A 14,043-nucleotide genomic window follows, 5' to 3' on the forward strand; every position below is an offset into this window, starting at 1 on the left:
ACGTGAACACACGCTGTTTGAATTCGTGGTTCACAGTGGAACCACAAAGCTCAGACTGCCTTCCAAACACATGAAAGCTGGTGTGAGGCACAGCATTATTACAGATCAATCTTATTACAAATTAGCAGGGTGACACGGTGGCTCAGTGGATAATACTGCCGCCTCACAACACCAGGGACCCAGGTTCGCTACCGCCCTCAGGCGATTGTCTGTATGGAGTTCGCTCGTTGATGTTTCCCACAGTCCAAAGATGTGCAGGTTCGGTGGTCTAACCTTTCTAAATTAACCGCAGTGTCTAGAGATGTGCGAGGCTAAGTGGATTAGCCATGGAAATACAGGATCCCAGGGGTAGGGTAAGGACGGCCTGGGCAGAATGTTCTTCGAACACTCGTTGTGACCTCGAATGGCCTCCTCCCGTTCTGTAGGGATTATATGGATTTAAATCGGTTGTATCTGAGTGGCCGAATGATGAGGAAAGTACAGCAGGATATTGCTAACATGCTCCCCGGGAGTTGGGAGACCCCATTCAGAGGAAGAGGCCGTTTGCTGTCGGCCCCAGGCAGGAGCACTAACTGAGCGATCGTACTCCACAGGGCTCCCGTCACAAACTGCCTTAAAACCTGAGCAGTACATCGGAAAACGTCCACCTTGTCTCCTCAAAATCCCAACTCCACACACAGCTGCTCTCTTGGGGGCGGGGAGAGAAACCTTCGTAAGATTAGCAACAACAGCAATACTTTCTGGGGACTCAAAACAGATCAAGCGAGCGATTTGCACAAGTCATAAAAGTTTAAGGATAAAACAAAGTTGAATAAAAAAGAACAGGAGCCAGCGTTTTGCGAATGGGTGGTGCATGCTGGTGTTCTGTCCAATGGAAGTGAGGAGGGCGGGCTGTGTCTTGTCCAATCCTCTGGATGCGGGCGGAGTTGCTGATGTCCCGATCAATCACTTAACTCCCCCCACCCACAAAAAAATTTCCTCCACCCCCACCATCCCCCCCCCCCCCAAGTCCCGGCACCGGCCACGCGGAGGGGGGTTTCGTATTATCTTCATGCTAATCACCTTAGCTGTCTGTTGAGCCCAGAGCGCATCTATAAAATGAGGATGCAAGGGACTAGCTCCGCGTAAGATCCAAAGCAGCCCCCTCCCTGTTCTCCCCCCCCCCCCCCCCCCCCGCCACATCAGCCCGCACCGTCAATGCTCGGAGAGAGGACTCGGTCATGAGTTGTCTGGACGTTAGATACCATCAGTCTTATGGAGCCCACCAGTATTTGCCTGCAGCAGCTTACACCGCTTACACCGCAGCCTGTTACCGTCATCGCCACTCTCAGCAGGTAAGGCAACAAAAAAAAAACAGCCGCCAAAATCTGACTGGCATCCGATTAAAACAATGGTGAAGGCTTTGGGTGGATATGTGGGGGCGCAGGGTATTTAGGGAGGATTTGGAGGGTGGGTTGGGGGTTGCACGGACAAGAGGCGAATTAGCAGCTGCCTTGTAAACTGGCTACAAGTCAGCTGTCAAATTCCGCTGTGGTTTCTTCATTCCGTTTGACAACACATGACGCGATCCCTCGGATATGTCTGACCAGCTCGCTTTGAAATTCTCTACATAGCAGCTCCGTGAGCCGGAGGGGTGTGAGCTCCCACAGTTAGCGCGGCAGCACCCTCTCAGAGACTAAAGGTCGTGGCTACATCATCCTAGAAAGAGAGAAAATACGATTGTCAGCATGAAACACTCGATTTATGTTTAATACATCTCCCATGTGATTTTTTAAACAGAAAAGCAAGATGTTTTAACTGTTGCAGTGTGACAGCACACTGTCGCAGCGTTTTGGGTAATAAAATCCTCACGTTAAATACAAAAGGAGAGATTTGGAGTTTACGGCGAAATTTGAATGGTGTAGCACAAAATTACAACTGAACAACGTTGGAAATACGCCATCCAATTATTATTAGCCCTTCACTGGCCAGCTTACAACTGCATGAATATTAAAATAAAAGCAGAAGTATAGGAAAATATCACCGGGTCTAACAGCATCTGTGAAGACTGAAACATTTCAAATCCCATATGATTATTGCTCGGGTCTGGCGTTGACTTTAGCTGCCTTTTTTTTATAAGGCCCCTGAAATATCTTTCCGAGCACGGAGCAGATATTAACTCAATGGACAATTATACCGTTGGAGAGAAGTACAAGAGCAAAAAAAAGTTATGAATAACCCCCGATTAATGCAAGTGGTGAACGCACGTGAATGGAGCAAGTGAATTAGGATAACGCTGTAATTTGCTTCAGTGCAAAGTGATTTGGATAATATGTATTGAATAAACTATATAATGCCACGCTAAACTCATTCAAGATGTGAGCAGTTCTGCGAGCAGACAGGCTAGACCGCAGTAATAAACCGTGGGAAAGCGACATTTTCAAGGGATATTGGCTATTGTGGGGAATGATATTGCAGCAACAACAAGCAGAAAATCTTTCCCTTGAAAATGAGCTGGAGAGAGGGTTTGAAATTTTGGCGGTCTGAAGGTTCCCTGTGATTTAAGGGTCTCAGATTTGATTTTTCTTTATCCCATACATTGTGCACACGAGTTCCACGATAGCATTATCATAAACGGACGTCTCGATACTCGAGCACTTCTGTTAACGATATAAAAATAGGATTCGGATGATATTCCGTTTAGCGAGGGTTGTCATCTCACTGACATCTTGGAATAGAGAACTTAGTGTGTAAGCATGGACCAATGTTTGTACTCTTTTCTTAGAATTTAAGCGAAGTTCCTGTTACGAAATTTTCCAGTGAAATCAATGCGAATGTTTTCTGAAGTGAGAGTTGAGTCTTGTACTTTTTAAAAAATAAACTAGAACAGAGTTCTTTCTCGCTCTCTCTCTCTCTCGCTGGAGTTGGGTTGCTCCTGAAACAGGGGAGCTGTGTGTGTTGTCGGTGCTGCTCCGGTGAGGTTACAAGTTTGTCTCATCTGCCGCTTGTTCCTTGCAGCAGAAGTTAGCCCTGTACAGCAAGGTGCAGGAGTCCATGGAGAACACCTCGCAAAGCAAAGAGGGCGAAAAGGACCAGCCCCCTGAGGCTGAGTACATCAGTTCCAGATGCGTGCTGCTCACCTACTTCCAGGGGGACATTGGCGCCGTGGTCGATGAACACTTCAGCAGGGCCCTCAGCAACTTTCCCGGCGAGAACCGCAACTCCAAGCCGCTGGCTTCTTCCAGCTCCGCCTGGAAAGGTAAGGAAAGCAACTCCTGGAAAATTCACTGAATCCAGCTGATTTTTGGGACGCTATTGCTAAATGCTCAGTGCAAAGAAATGCTGAGGGCGTTTACTTAGCGCACACTGTAGGAGATAAGTGGGTGTACCTGGAGTACCCCACTTTAGGAGAGAAAATATCTCATTTACAGCAGCCCAACTATCGCTGGTGGAGCGGGAAATGCCACTTTTTTACTCCGATGGTGTCATTCTTTTTACTCGTTCCGATCAAATGTAAAGTGACTTTATTTTTTATCGTTTGTTCATTTTATCATTTACCATTTGTAAGTCAATGCACCTTACAGATGAGCAGTTACAATGCGTAAAATTTATATTCTACACGACACTCAGATGGGTAAATACGTCTAACAACTATCAGAAAGATGGCAATTCGGCCTTTCTCTCGCCTTTAACGTTAATTGCAGAATTCAGTGTTTTCCTTCCAGAAACATATTCTGCAAACTTGCTACAGGACAAATTATACTGACGGCTTCTATCCACAGAGCTGCCTTATCCTTCTACGAAATCCAACCCTCGGCAATTTTCCCGTTCTCTTATTTCCTGGCCTGGTTGATACCTTGGTATTCCACAGATTACACAATCAGCTCTCAATGAAGCCTCTACTCCATTGCAACTGCTGTGAATTCCTGTCGACCCACCATTCTCCGTCACTAAATCCGGCCAGTTTGGCTTTAAATGCATCGCAATGTGAAGAGAGAGTCTGCTGTAATATGTGAAATTTTTAACAGGATGTCGGTGAATAAAAATAGAGGAAAATGGGGTCAGAGCACACGAATTAAAATAAGTCATACTACAGGGAGAGGGAGGCTAAAATGCCTTTGCCAAACCATTAGGGGAAAATAGCCACATCGGGCTAAGAACCGACTCTGTCACCATTATGAAGATATTCCAGTGAATAATCAGATGCTGTTTTCTTCAGGTTAATTTCTCACTGGTTGAGAAATCCATTTGCAGAGATCCCGAGAGAAGGGTCTCAGCGTGCTCAGTGGCAATACCCATTTTCTTAAGAATCTAGTCACATGGCCTTTGCGTTTCCCTGAACGCACCTTTTTGAGCCTAGTCGTGTCCGGGAAGGTAACCCTGACTTTGGCGTCGCTAGTCATTTCAAAATCCACCACTTTGGCTTCCTGCTCACAGTTCTATGCTCAACCTGCTGCTGTGCTCTAGTGAAGCCCAAGGAACAGCACCTTTTTTCTTTCCGATTAATATTTCACAGACTCTGAACTGGACATGGAGCTCAGCAGCTTCCGACCGTTGCTCTGTTCCCCGTTCTAATATCCCCCGCACGCCGACGCCACCAATCCTACCCCCCGAAACACACACACACACACCCCAAATGCCCCATCTTGCTTTCATATTTTGTTCGCAGTCACACTCTTTTGTTTTGCCTTTAACACCCCTATGCTTTGCTCGCTCACTACAACCATTACAATTCATTTTGCCTTTTGTTCCATAGCACTTTTTTTCCTAACCTCCCTCCTCCTCTGACCTTTCCTTGAACTGTCCTGCTGTTCCATTTTCTTCCCCACCCTACATACATGTAGTTGAACAGAATGAAGCCCGACGCATTTTTTTCTGCTCTTCAATTCATAATGACCTTTAACTTTTCCCCTTCACACATGCTGCCAAATCTGTTGAGTTTTTCCATTACTTCAATTTGTGAAGGATTAGAAACTATGTTTCTATGCTGTCCAACTCTATGACTCTGATCATGTTAACTTTAAATTTGCTATCTCTCGCATAATAGTGTAGATAGTTATTTTGATAATCGGTATTAATTCCTCGGGAAAGTTCAGTAGTCTCTAATGTGAATGTATGCATAGAGTCTACATAATGCAGCAGTTTACAAATACTCATTCAAAGCAAATGTTAATTATTTTTCCTTTCCATTTCAGAAGGACTGCCATTTTCTACAAATCAGAAGAATTTCCCTGCTTCTTTCTGGAGCAGCACTTACCAAGCCCCAGCAACTCCAGCTCTGAGTGCAAGTCAAACCGATATCTCTGCTGCAACTGGTAGTGTGTTTCATTCCCCAGATCCCATGGCATGGCCGGGACATGGACTACACCAAGCTAGTGCTCCCCCATCCAATGTTGAGCCATGGCCCTACACACTGTCATCACAAGGAAGTTCCAGCTATCCACTTGTCCATGAGGTTTACCCACATATGCATCATCCACATGCCCACACCCACCATCACAGTCCACATCTAGACCCACGTTATGGGTCATTATTGGTGCCATCAATGAGAGCTGCTAGGATTACCACAGCATCTGGCGAAATCAGAAAGACAGATCCTATTGCTCCTGCTGCTGGTTCGTCATGGACTGGAGCCTTTCATGGAACTCTTGAGATGGCACAAGCAGTAAACTTTGACACAGGTGAGAGGCTTTTTTTAAAATAAAACTGTAAATTGTTAGTACAGGCTATATTGGCAATAGCATTTTGAAAAAAGATTTTTCAACATTTTTACTTCAAATATGAATATTTCTTTGGAAGGTTTTTTGGACTGGAAGCCTGTAACATTTTTTATTCATTAATGGCATAAGGGTATCGCTGGCTAGGCAGCATTTATTGCCCATCCCTAAAGGCCCAGAGGGCTGTTCAGAGCCAACCACATTGCTGTGGGTCTGGAGTCACATGTTGGCCAAACCAGGTAAGATTGGCACTTTTCCTCCCTGAAGCACATTAGTGAACCAGATCAGATTTTTCTGACAGTTGGCAATGGATTCATAGTCATTATTAGATTCCTAATTCCAGATAGTTTGTTGAATTCAAATTCCACCATCTGTCATGGCAGGATTCAAACCCGGGTCCCCAAAACATTGAGTCTCTGAATTAACAGTCCAGCAATAATACTACTAGGGTGTTGCCTCCGCTCCACAGCAGTATTCCGCAGAGATTTGTGCTGGGTCCAGCTTTGTTTGTCATTTATATTAATGATTTGGTTGAGAATTTAGGAGGCATGGTTAGTAAATTTGCAGGTGACACTAACATTGATGGTATGGTTGACAGTGACTTTGTCTGAAGGAGCAGCACTCCGAAAGCTTGTGATTTCAAATAAATTTGTTGGACTATAACCTGGTGTCATGTGACTTCTGACATTGGGTTAATTAGCTGAGGAATGCAAATGAAGTTTAATTTGGATTATTTGAGTTATTGCAGTTTGCTAAAACAAACGAGGGCAGAACATATACAGTAAATGGTAGGGGTCTGGAGAGTATTGTCGAACAAAGAAGTAGGGTTTCAGGTACATAGTTCTCTGAAAGTTGCATCACAGGCCGTTTAAGAAGGCATGAAGCATGCTTGCCTTCATTGGCCAGTCCACTGAATACAGGATGTCATCTTGTGATTGGACAAGATGTTGGTGAGGCCACTTTTGGAGTACCATGTACAGTTCTGGTCGCTCTGCTATGGGAAGGATATTATTAAATTGGAGAGGGTGCAGAAAAGATTTAGCTGAATGTTGCAGGGACTGGAATGTTTGAGTTAAGGATAGACTGAATAGGCTGGGACATTTTACCTGGAGCATAAGGGGTTAAGGAGTGACCTTTATAGAGGTTCGTAAAAACGTGAGGAACATGATAAAATGAATAACAAAGGTTTTTACCTAGGGTGGTTGAGTTCAAAACTAGACATAGGTTTAAGGTGAGAGGAGAAAGATTCGAAAGGAAACTGAGGAGCAGCTTTTTCACATAACGAGTGGCTTGTGCATGGAATGAACGGCCAGAGGAAGTGGTAGATGCTGGTACAGTTGAATATTTACAAGACATTTGGACAGGTACATGAATAGGAAAGGTTTAGAGGGATATGGGCTAAATGCAGGCAAGTGAGACTAGTCTAGTTTTGGAAAGTTGGTCAGCATGGATCAGTTGGACTTTAGGGTCTCTTTCTGTGTTGTATGACCCATGATTTTTATTAACGTTCCTGTGTGATTTTAAATTAGCAGATAAAGATGTTGAATTTATTTGTTAAAAACAGCATTTAAATAAACATTGACTACTATAGCAAGACAAATAACAAAGGTTTCCCCACTAAAAGGGACTATTCAGCCTACTGTGGCAGATCTGACACTTTATTAGGGCAATTCAAATTAATCACATTCCCTCCTTTCTCTCTACTGTCCAGGATCTTCCTTCCTTTGAAATATTACCCAAATTTCTTCTCTAATGTCTGCCACACTACTCGTGAATTAAAAAAAACCTTCTAACTTGCCTCTTCAGTCACTTGATGCCTATTTTAAAATTATAATGTCTCCTCAACCAAAGAAAAAAATAAATAAAGAATATCTTACATTTTCCACTTAACCTTATTGACTTCAATGGAAATAGCTCAAGTATTTGTATATATTTATAGTCTCCCAACTTAATACAGTTATTCTATTTTGTCTTGAAAATCCTTTCTGTAATTGGATGCCCTGACTGAACTATCTCCATTATTCAGAGCCTTAACCATATCCGATATCTATAGCCCTCATAGTCTGATACCTGGAACTTGCACTAACCCTGATATCCAGACCCTCCCCCTCCCAAAGACACAGACTGATATTTCCAATACCTAGAACACTGATTTATCTTTCTTTCATGACTGGTGCCCTTGACTGTTTCAATTACCAGTTAGGCACTGGGCTGAATTTTATCGAAGAGGCTAAGAAACTGCAAATGCTGGATTCGGAGATAACACAGTGTGGAACTGGAGGAACACAGCAAGCCAGGCAGCATCAGAGGAGCAAGAAAGTTGAATTTTTGGATTTTTTTTGTTTGCTCTTTTTAGCTGGTGTGCTTGAAGGTATGGGGAGGTTATTAAATATAACAAGTTTCCTGTAAAATGCCATTCCTACTACTCCCAACCTGTCTCCTAATTAGAGAGGCTTGGGAGAAAAGGAGGCATCAGGGCATCCAAACACCCTTGGGTCTACTGAGGCCTTCGATTGACCAACGGGGCCAGAATTCCTCCAGACACACACTCAAAACCCAAGTGAAGTATATAGGTGTGGAGGGCAGTGGAAGGAGCCAATCCACGTGTAAGGACATGAATGTATTTCAAAAGGTGCAAGAACTTTATCTGAATCATTAGGGATTATGAATACATTTTCAAATATCGCATTCACTAATGACACTAAGAGCCTCTGACTCTCTTTAAATCACAGCAAATTTTTTGATCATGCCAATGGTAGGGCTGAAACCATCCAAGACCATGCTGTCCTCATACCTAATTCTCCTTCTCATCCTATCCCATGCTGTCTTCTGATTTTAAAAGTCACAGATGGTGTAAACATGCATATTCTATTTCCAACCACCCCCCTTCCCATACCATAACCTTACCTATACACCTTTATCCTTTCTAATGTCCATGTGCAAATTGTCCAGGCAGTTAAGTCACAGCATGAAGAAAGCAATGGTGAAGGCATAATATTGTCACTTGATTTAACAATCTCAGCCAATAGCTCGGCAGTTAACACTGCATGCAATTATGATGTTGAGGTACAATCTGCACATGGTAGACGTGAGTATCTGCAGCTTTGACAAAGGGCAAGAATTGTGAAGGTGCCAGCTAGCTACAAGGGATGGTCATGTGAGTTCTGCTGTTGATGACTCAAGTGAGCACTGTACAGAAGAACACTGATCAGCATGCAAAATAAATTACTCCACATCTTGGAAAGACTGTTAAAAAGCCTGTCATTAGTGCCAAGGAGCATGGAGAAATCCAGCATCAACTCAATATCGGGATTTTCTTAGAAATATGGAACCCACCCTTTCCCACATGGAAGTGGTAGCCTCTTCTACCAGCGCACACATAGACCGGCTTCTCTTGTAACATTAGCAGCTTCCACCAAATGTCTGAGTGCTACAGTGGAAAGTAAATTTGAAGTTATACAAGATCACCTTGCTGCCATGTAAATTCTGGCTGGTGACCAAATAGCTGTAGATTATGTTGTAGGAAGGTACTTTGAAAGGTGACTCCATGCTACAACTACCTCTATTTTTTAATAAAAAATGTATACATATCACAGCAGCTAATGATCCAAAATTCATGTCATTATCTTTAGGAGAGATGTAGTAAAAAAATTAGAAATATAGAGATACAACACTAATGGCTTTCCAAAAAGGTGAACACCAAAACAGAAAATAACTTAATTTAGTGTAGAAGGAACAATGAGAGAATTGATGTGGAAATTGTTAAAGGCAGAAGGCAATCTAAACAGGCTGGCGCATTTTTGGAGGAGGATTTCCAAAGTAAAAAAGCACAGCACCAGAAAATTAGGACCATAACCCAAACATTTATTTCTTGCAAATTATTCATTTTTTACACCCATTACATAATTATTTTATATGATAATTTGCTGTCACAACAAACAGAAAAAATAAAAAAAATTAAGTTATTTAGTAAATATGGAATGTGGTTGTCCATTCCTATTCCTATCTATTTAATAAAGAATTTATTAAACCACAGTCCCTCCTTTTTATTTCCTGTAACGGCATGTTCATTTAATAAGCTAAAGAGCTGAATGATGTCAAAGCAAATGTATCACTGGTTAAAAAAGAGGGGCCAACCTCAGCAACTCATTCTGAGAGCTCTTTTTCATTCTTCATTGTGATGGCTATCCTCTAGTTAATGCTCCATCTTACAAGAAAGGACAAAATGGCAAAATCTGTCGTGAAGGGAATTCTGAAGGAAAATCATGTGCAACCATTGTGTGGCACATTATATCAGTGTTCCGAAACCGTGTACATTGCTAGCATATTTAAAGAATTTAGTTGTACCATTGTATAAAATATTTTACTGGCTAAATAGAGAATTTTCACTCAACAGATTTTGCCTAAAATCTTCTGACAATACCTTTCTTTGCCTACATTTCAGAAGTAAATTGTATATTTTTGTAAGTGCTGAACCATGAGTATAATGCTGATGCACAAGTATAATATGACTTACTATTAGTATAGTTATTATTTCAATCAATGGGAGTCAACAGCTTAAAACAAATATATTGGATTAATACAATACTTTTTACATTCATAATAAAATATCTTATTACCTACCTTTTGTATTACAGTAGAGAATACTGCACATTTACTGTTTACTATCCTGTGAACATTTAGCAGTTGAGTTTAATTAAGTTGAATGGGGTTTCAAATACTTCTCTCCTTTTAATTTGTCTCAAAATTAAGATAACTTTTTAAGATCATTGCATAAATCGGAAAGCTATATTTAGAAGTAGAAGTCCCATTATCACAAGCTATGTTTAGAAGTTAGTTTTGCGATATCGTTACATAACTGGTTCTTATAATAGTATAAGATTTTGTTTTAAATCAATCATATTTATCCTTGCTTCTACTGTTTTTGTAACTGAAATGTTTCCATTTAATCTTGATTTCAGCCCTTTGGTATGGTGGATCTCTCACAGGCTGATGATAAATTCATCTCTGCAATCTGATGGAATGGAAGTAATGACCCAAAGTATTTGCTTTTGACCAATTACCTTCAGAAATTGTAAAGATGGAAAATACGGGGTTTCTATATGTGTCTACTTTGAGCAAGCTAGCAAAATGTCTGAGAGGAAGTGAAAATTAAACTTGTAGAATAAATGATGATTTAAGTAAAAGCGAAGAAGTGAATCAGCAATTATTTTTGCAATGAAGTAACAAAGCTACCTAATTTCAGCATCTGGAAATGCGTGTCATAGCCTGATTTTTGTAGAATTTGATTGTTTTAAAGGACCATTAGCAGAATTTGTTGGATAAAGATCTGCTTCAAGTAAATTTTATGGAGAGTGAAGCACTGGGTGGAAAGTTGTATTAGGCACAACATAAATTCTTCTATTTTTGTGGTTAAAAGTATGTGAAGTATTGGAGTTTTTTATAACTGTTTATTACTCTGATCTTGTTAAAATGTAATGTGACTCTACCAGGGATTCCTACACATTTTTTTTTCTTTTTTTCTTTTTTTTATTTAATTATAGTTAATCATTTGTGGACTGCAGTAGCACTTTTACCATGTCCTAAATTAAATACAGGCTTAACATTCTTTCATTTAATTAACTATAGTAATATGTTCATTTTGTTGGTATTCAGCATATTTGTTTTTCCACCAACTTATTGCAAAAAGAAATGATAGAAGTATTAAATAACAATTCTTATTGAAACCAAAGAGTTTTAAAAAACGGGCAGTGTTTTCTATTCAAAAAGGCTCTTCATCATTAGGGCACAAGTCTTTTCATCCAGATTTTACAAGGATTACTTCCTTCAATTTTAAATAATGATTATCATAAAGTAAAGTTGATAAATTTGACATTCACCTTTAACATTGTATGACATTGACAAAAAGGAAAACATTGTTGCACCTTATAGATGCAATAGAACTTTTAATCCATTTAAGGTTCTCCTTATTTTATGCTTTTAGTTATTCTATCAAAAAGGGAACTTCTTCCCTTTTATTCTGTTTTTATAAAAAAACAAACCTATTTGGTTACAAGTATGAAGGCTATGCAAAATATGCTATGGAAAAGTGAAGAAAATTGCCCTCAATTCATAGGAAATCTTAACCCATCATTTCATATTTAGGTTTGTATTCATTCAGGGATTTAAAAAAAAATCAGACCCAGAAATTCATGTACAAAGTTCCCGGGATAAAATAATGCACCCACAACTCAACTGCTTTTGAATTAAAATGCAAACTGTAAGTTCTGAAGGGGATGAATGACATTTCAGCGCCATTTTTTCTCCTAACAATGTACAACATGGTAACATTCTTGTCTGTGATCCGTTTTGAAAGTTCTGTTTGAAATTGGACATTGTTCTTTTTTTTAAAAAGCAGTCAAAATTCTGTGTTGAATATATTCCTTCCAAGATGTTACATATATCATTCTCTGTTTATAATTAAGCAAATGCATAAAGTGAGACACAAACCAATGGAAAATTTGTGGCAAATTTCTCGCAATGAAAAAGGGTGTTATTTTTACGGAAAACTGTAAAATGCGTTGTTAATTTTAATAAACAAAAAACTTGGAACTATTGCCTATGTTCAAAACTGCATGATTTTTAATCACGTTCTAAGAATTTTATTTTAATCCACATTCTTATGCTTTGCAAATAATTAAATTGCAAATAATGATGGTACTTTAAGACTTTTGTGGTCTGAGTTCTATTTTCAAAAGTGTAGGACATAATCAAATAGTAATGTTCTAATTGACAGTAAAGAGTGTTAAACATTGTGTCTTGCTTGGAGATGTTCCATATTATATGGACACAGAGGCCAATTTTAGAAGAAAATAACTTGTCATATTTAGTTCCTTATACAGAACCCACAAGCAATGTAATTTTGCCCAATGGTGAAATTGTTGAGGAATCAGATTTAAACCATCTGCAGGGACAGACAAAAAGCTTGCTATACATTTGTGCTCTGTTAAAATTTCTGCAGCTGTTGTGGTGTGTGCGTTAATGGGCAACTTTTATCTTAAATCCAAACAGTGCAGACAGAATGGATTAAACTCTGAGAATGACAGACATGGGAGGAGTGAACCCCCAGATGATGACAGTTGTCAAAAATAGCATTACACATACAATAAATGATTTGAAACTTTCTAAAGGGAATACATTCTAAATATAACTAGGTGTAATGTTGTACGCATGAACTCTATTATAGTTTGCACATTTCCAGTTGCCAAGGATCACAGGATATTGAATATATTGATTTGAATCAACAAAATCAGATATTTGTACAATGCAATGCCTACAGAATGACAAAAAAATGAATTGACCTAAATGTAATTTTGTAATGTACAACCAATTGGATGGATTGAGCATTATAAAAGTGTTATTTTCATTATGAAAATGTCAATTTATTGCAATAGGTGATAAGCTCAACAAAAAATGTTTAGAGATTTTCCTTTTCTATATAACGGTTTTCCAACACCACGTCCAAAACACTTGCCATGATTTTCTCCAGCTGTAATGTGTAAAGATGCTGCTAAAGGGGTGACCTTCATTGGCTTGCAGATTCTTTACAATTGTCATACTGGTATCTCGACACTGGGTATTTGATTATTGTGGAGTTAATTTTTAACGCAATCTAAACCACTATTTCCGTTCCTGAAAAGTAATCCCTCTATCAGTAAATCTGATGCTCCTGGATTTCAAAGGGTTGTCAATTGAAATAACTGTTAAAAATGACTCTTTAATGTATGAAACGTCAGTTTTACACTTCAGTGGAGTTTGTTTACTTGTTTGCAGTTAACAAATTAATTCAGTACGAAAATCCAAATTAGACCCTTGTAAATGCAGCGTTAGTGTCCCTGCCTCGAGGCTAGGGGAGTTCTGAGGAAGGGTCACCGGACCTGAAGCATTAACTTTTATTTCTCTCCAGACCTTGAGTTCTTCAGACAATTTCTCCAAGCCAGGAGACCCCGGCATAAGTCCCGCCTGCTCCAGAAGTGTGAAATTACATGCCTGAGCAGGTTGATTAGAAATGTTTACGCGTCCTTTACATTGACGACCTAAACAGTGTCTGACCCCTTCGTCGATTAATAATCCCATTAACATCCGGGACAAATGTGTTTTACAAAACAGAAATTCACAGTCATACCCTGTCGTAAGCATCTACTGATTGTATTTGATTTAAGGAATATCGGAATGGTGCATTTTTACATCATGGGTGGACGGGGATTGAGGCGGTACTAGAACTGCCGCTGGTTTTACACCAACTTTACCCAATACAGAATCAGACTGGTCCATGGCAGGTGAAAGACCTCGGGAGAAATAGTAATTC

The 14,043-nt window shown here is 39.9% G+C and overlaps 1 protein-coding gene across 2 annotated transcripts; it reads left to right on the forward strand.

Moving 5' to 3' along the window:
• Nucleotides 1-1,193: 1,193 nt before the first annotated feature.
• Nucleotides 1,194-12,279, forward strand: vgll3 (vestigial-like family member 3). Of its 2 annotated transcripts, none has more exons than XM_048541022.2 (4): nucleotides 1,194-1,334; nucleotides 2,998-3,238; nucleotides 5,175-5,660; nucleotides 10,658-12,279. In XM_048541022.2, the coding sequence occupies exons 1-4, from the start codon at nucleotides 1,221-1,223 to the stop codon at nucleotides 10,687-10,689; spliced, it is 873 nt and encodes a 290-aa protein (XP_048396979.1). In that variant the 5' UTR covers nucleotides 1,194-1,220; the 3' UTR covers nucleotides 10,690-12,279. The 2 variants fall into 2 exon arrangements, with proteins under 2 accessions (XP_048396979.1, XP_048396980.1); XM_048541023.2 differs by having other exon boundaries at nucleotides 3,001-3,238.
• Nucleotides 12,280-14,043: the final 1,764 nt, after the last annotated feature.

The sequence above is a fragment of the Stegostoma tigrinum genome, chromosome 12 (assembly GCF_030684315.1).
Source record: "Stegostoma tigrinum isolate sSteTig4 chromosome 12, sSteTig4.hap1, whole genome shotgun sequence".
Taxonomy (NCBI): domain Eukaryota; kingdom Metazoa; phylum Chordata; class Chondrichthyes; order Orectolobiformes; family Stegostomatidae; genus Stegostoma; species Stegostoma tigrinum.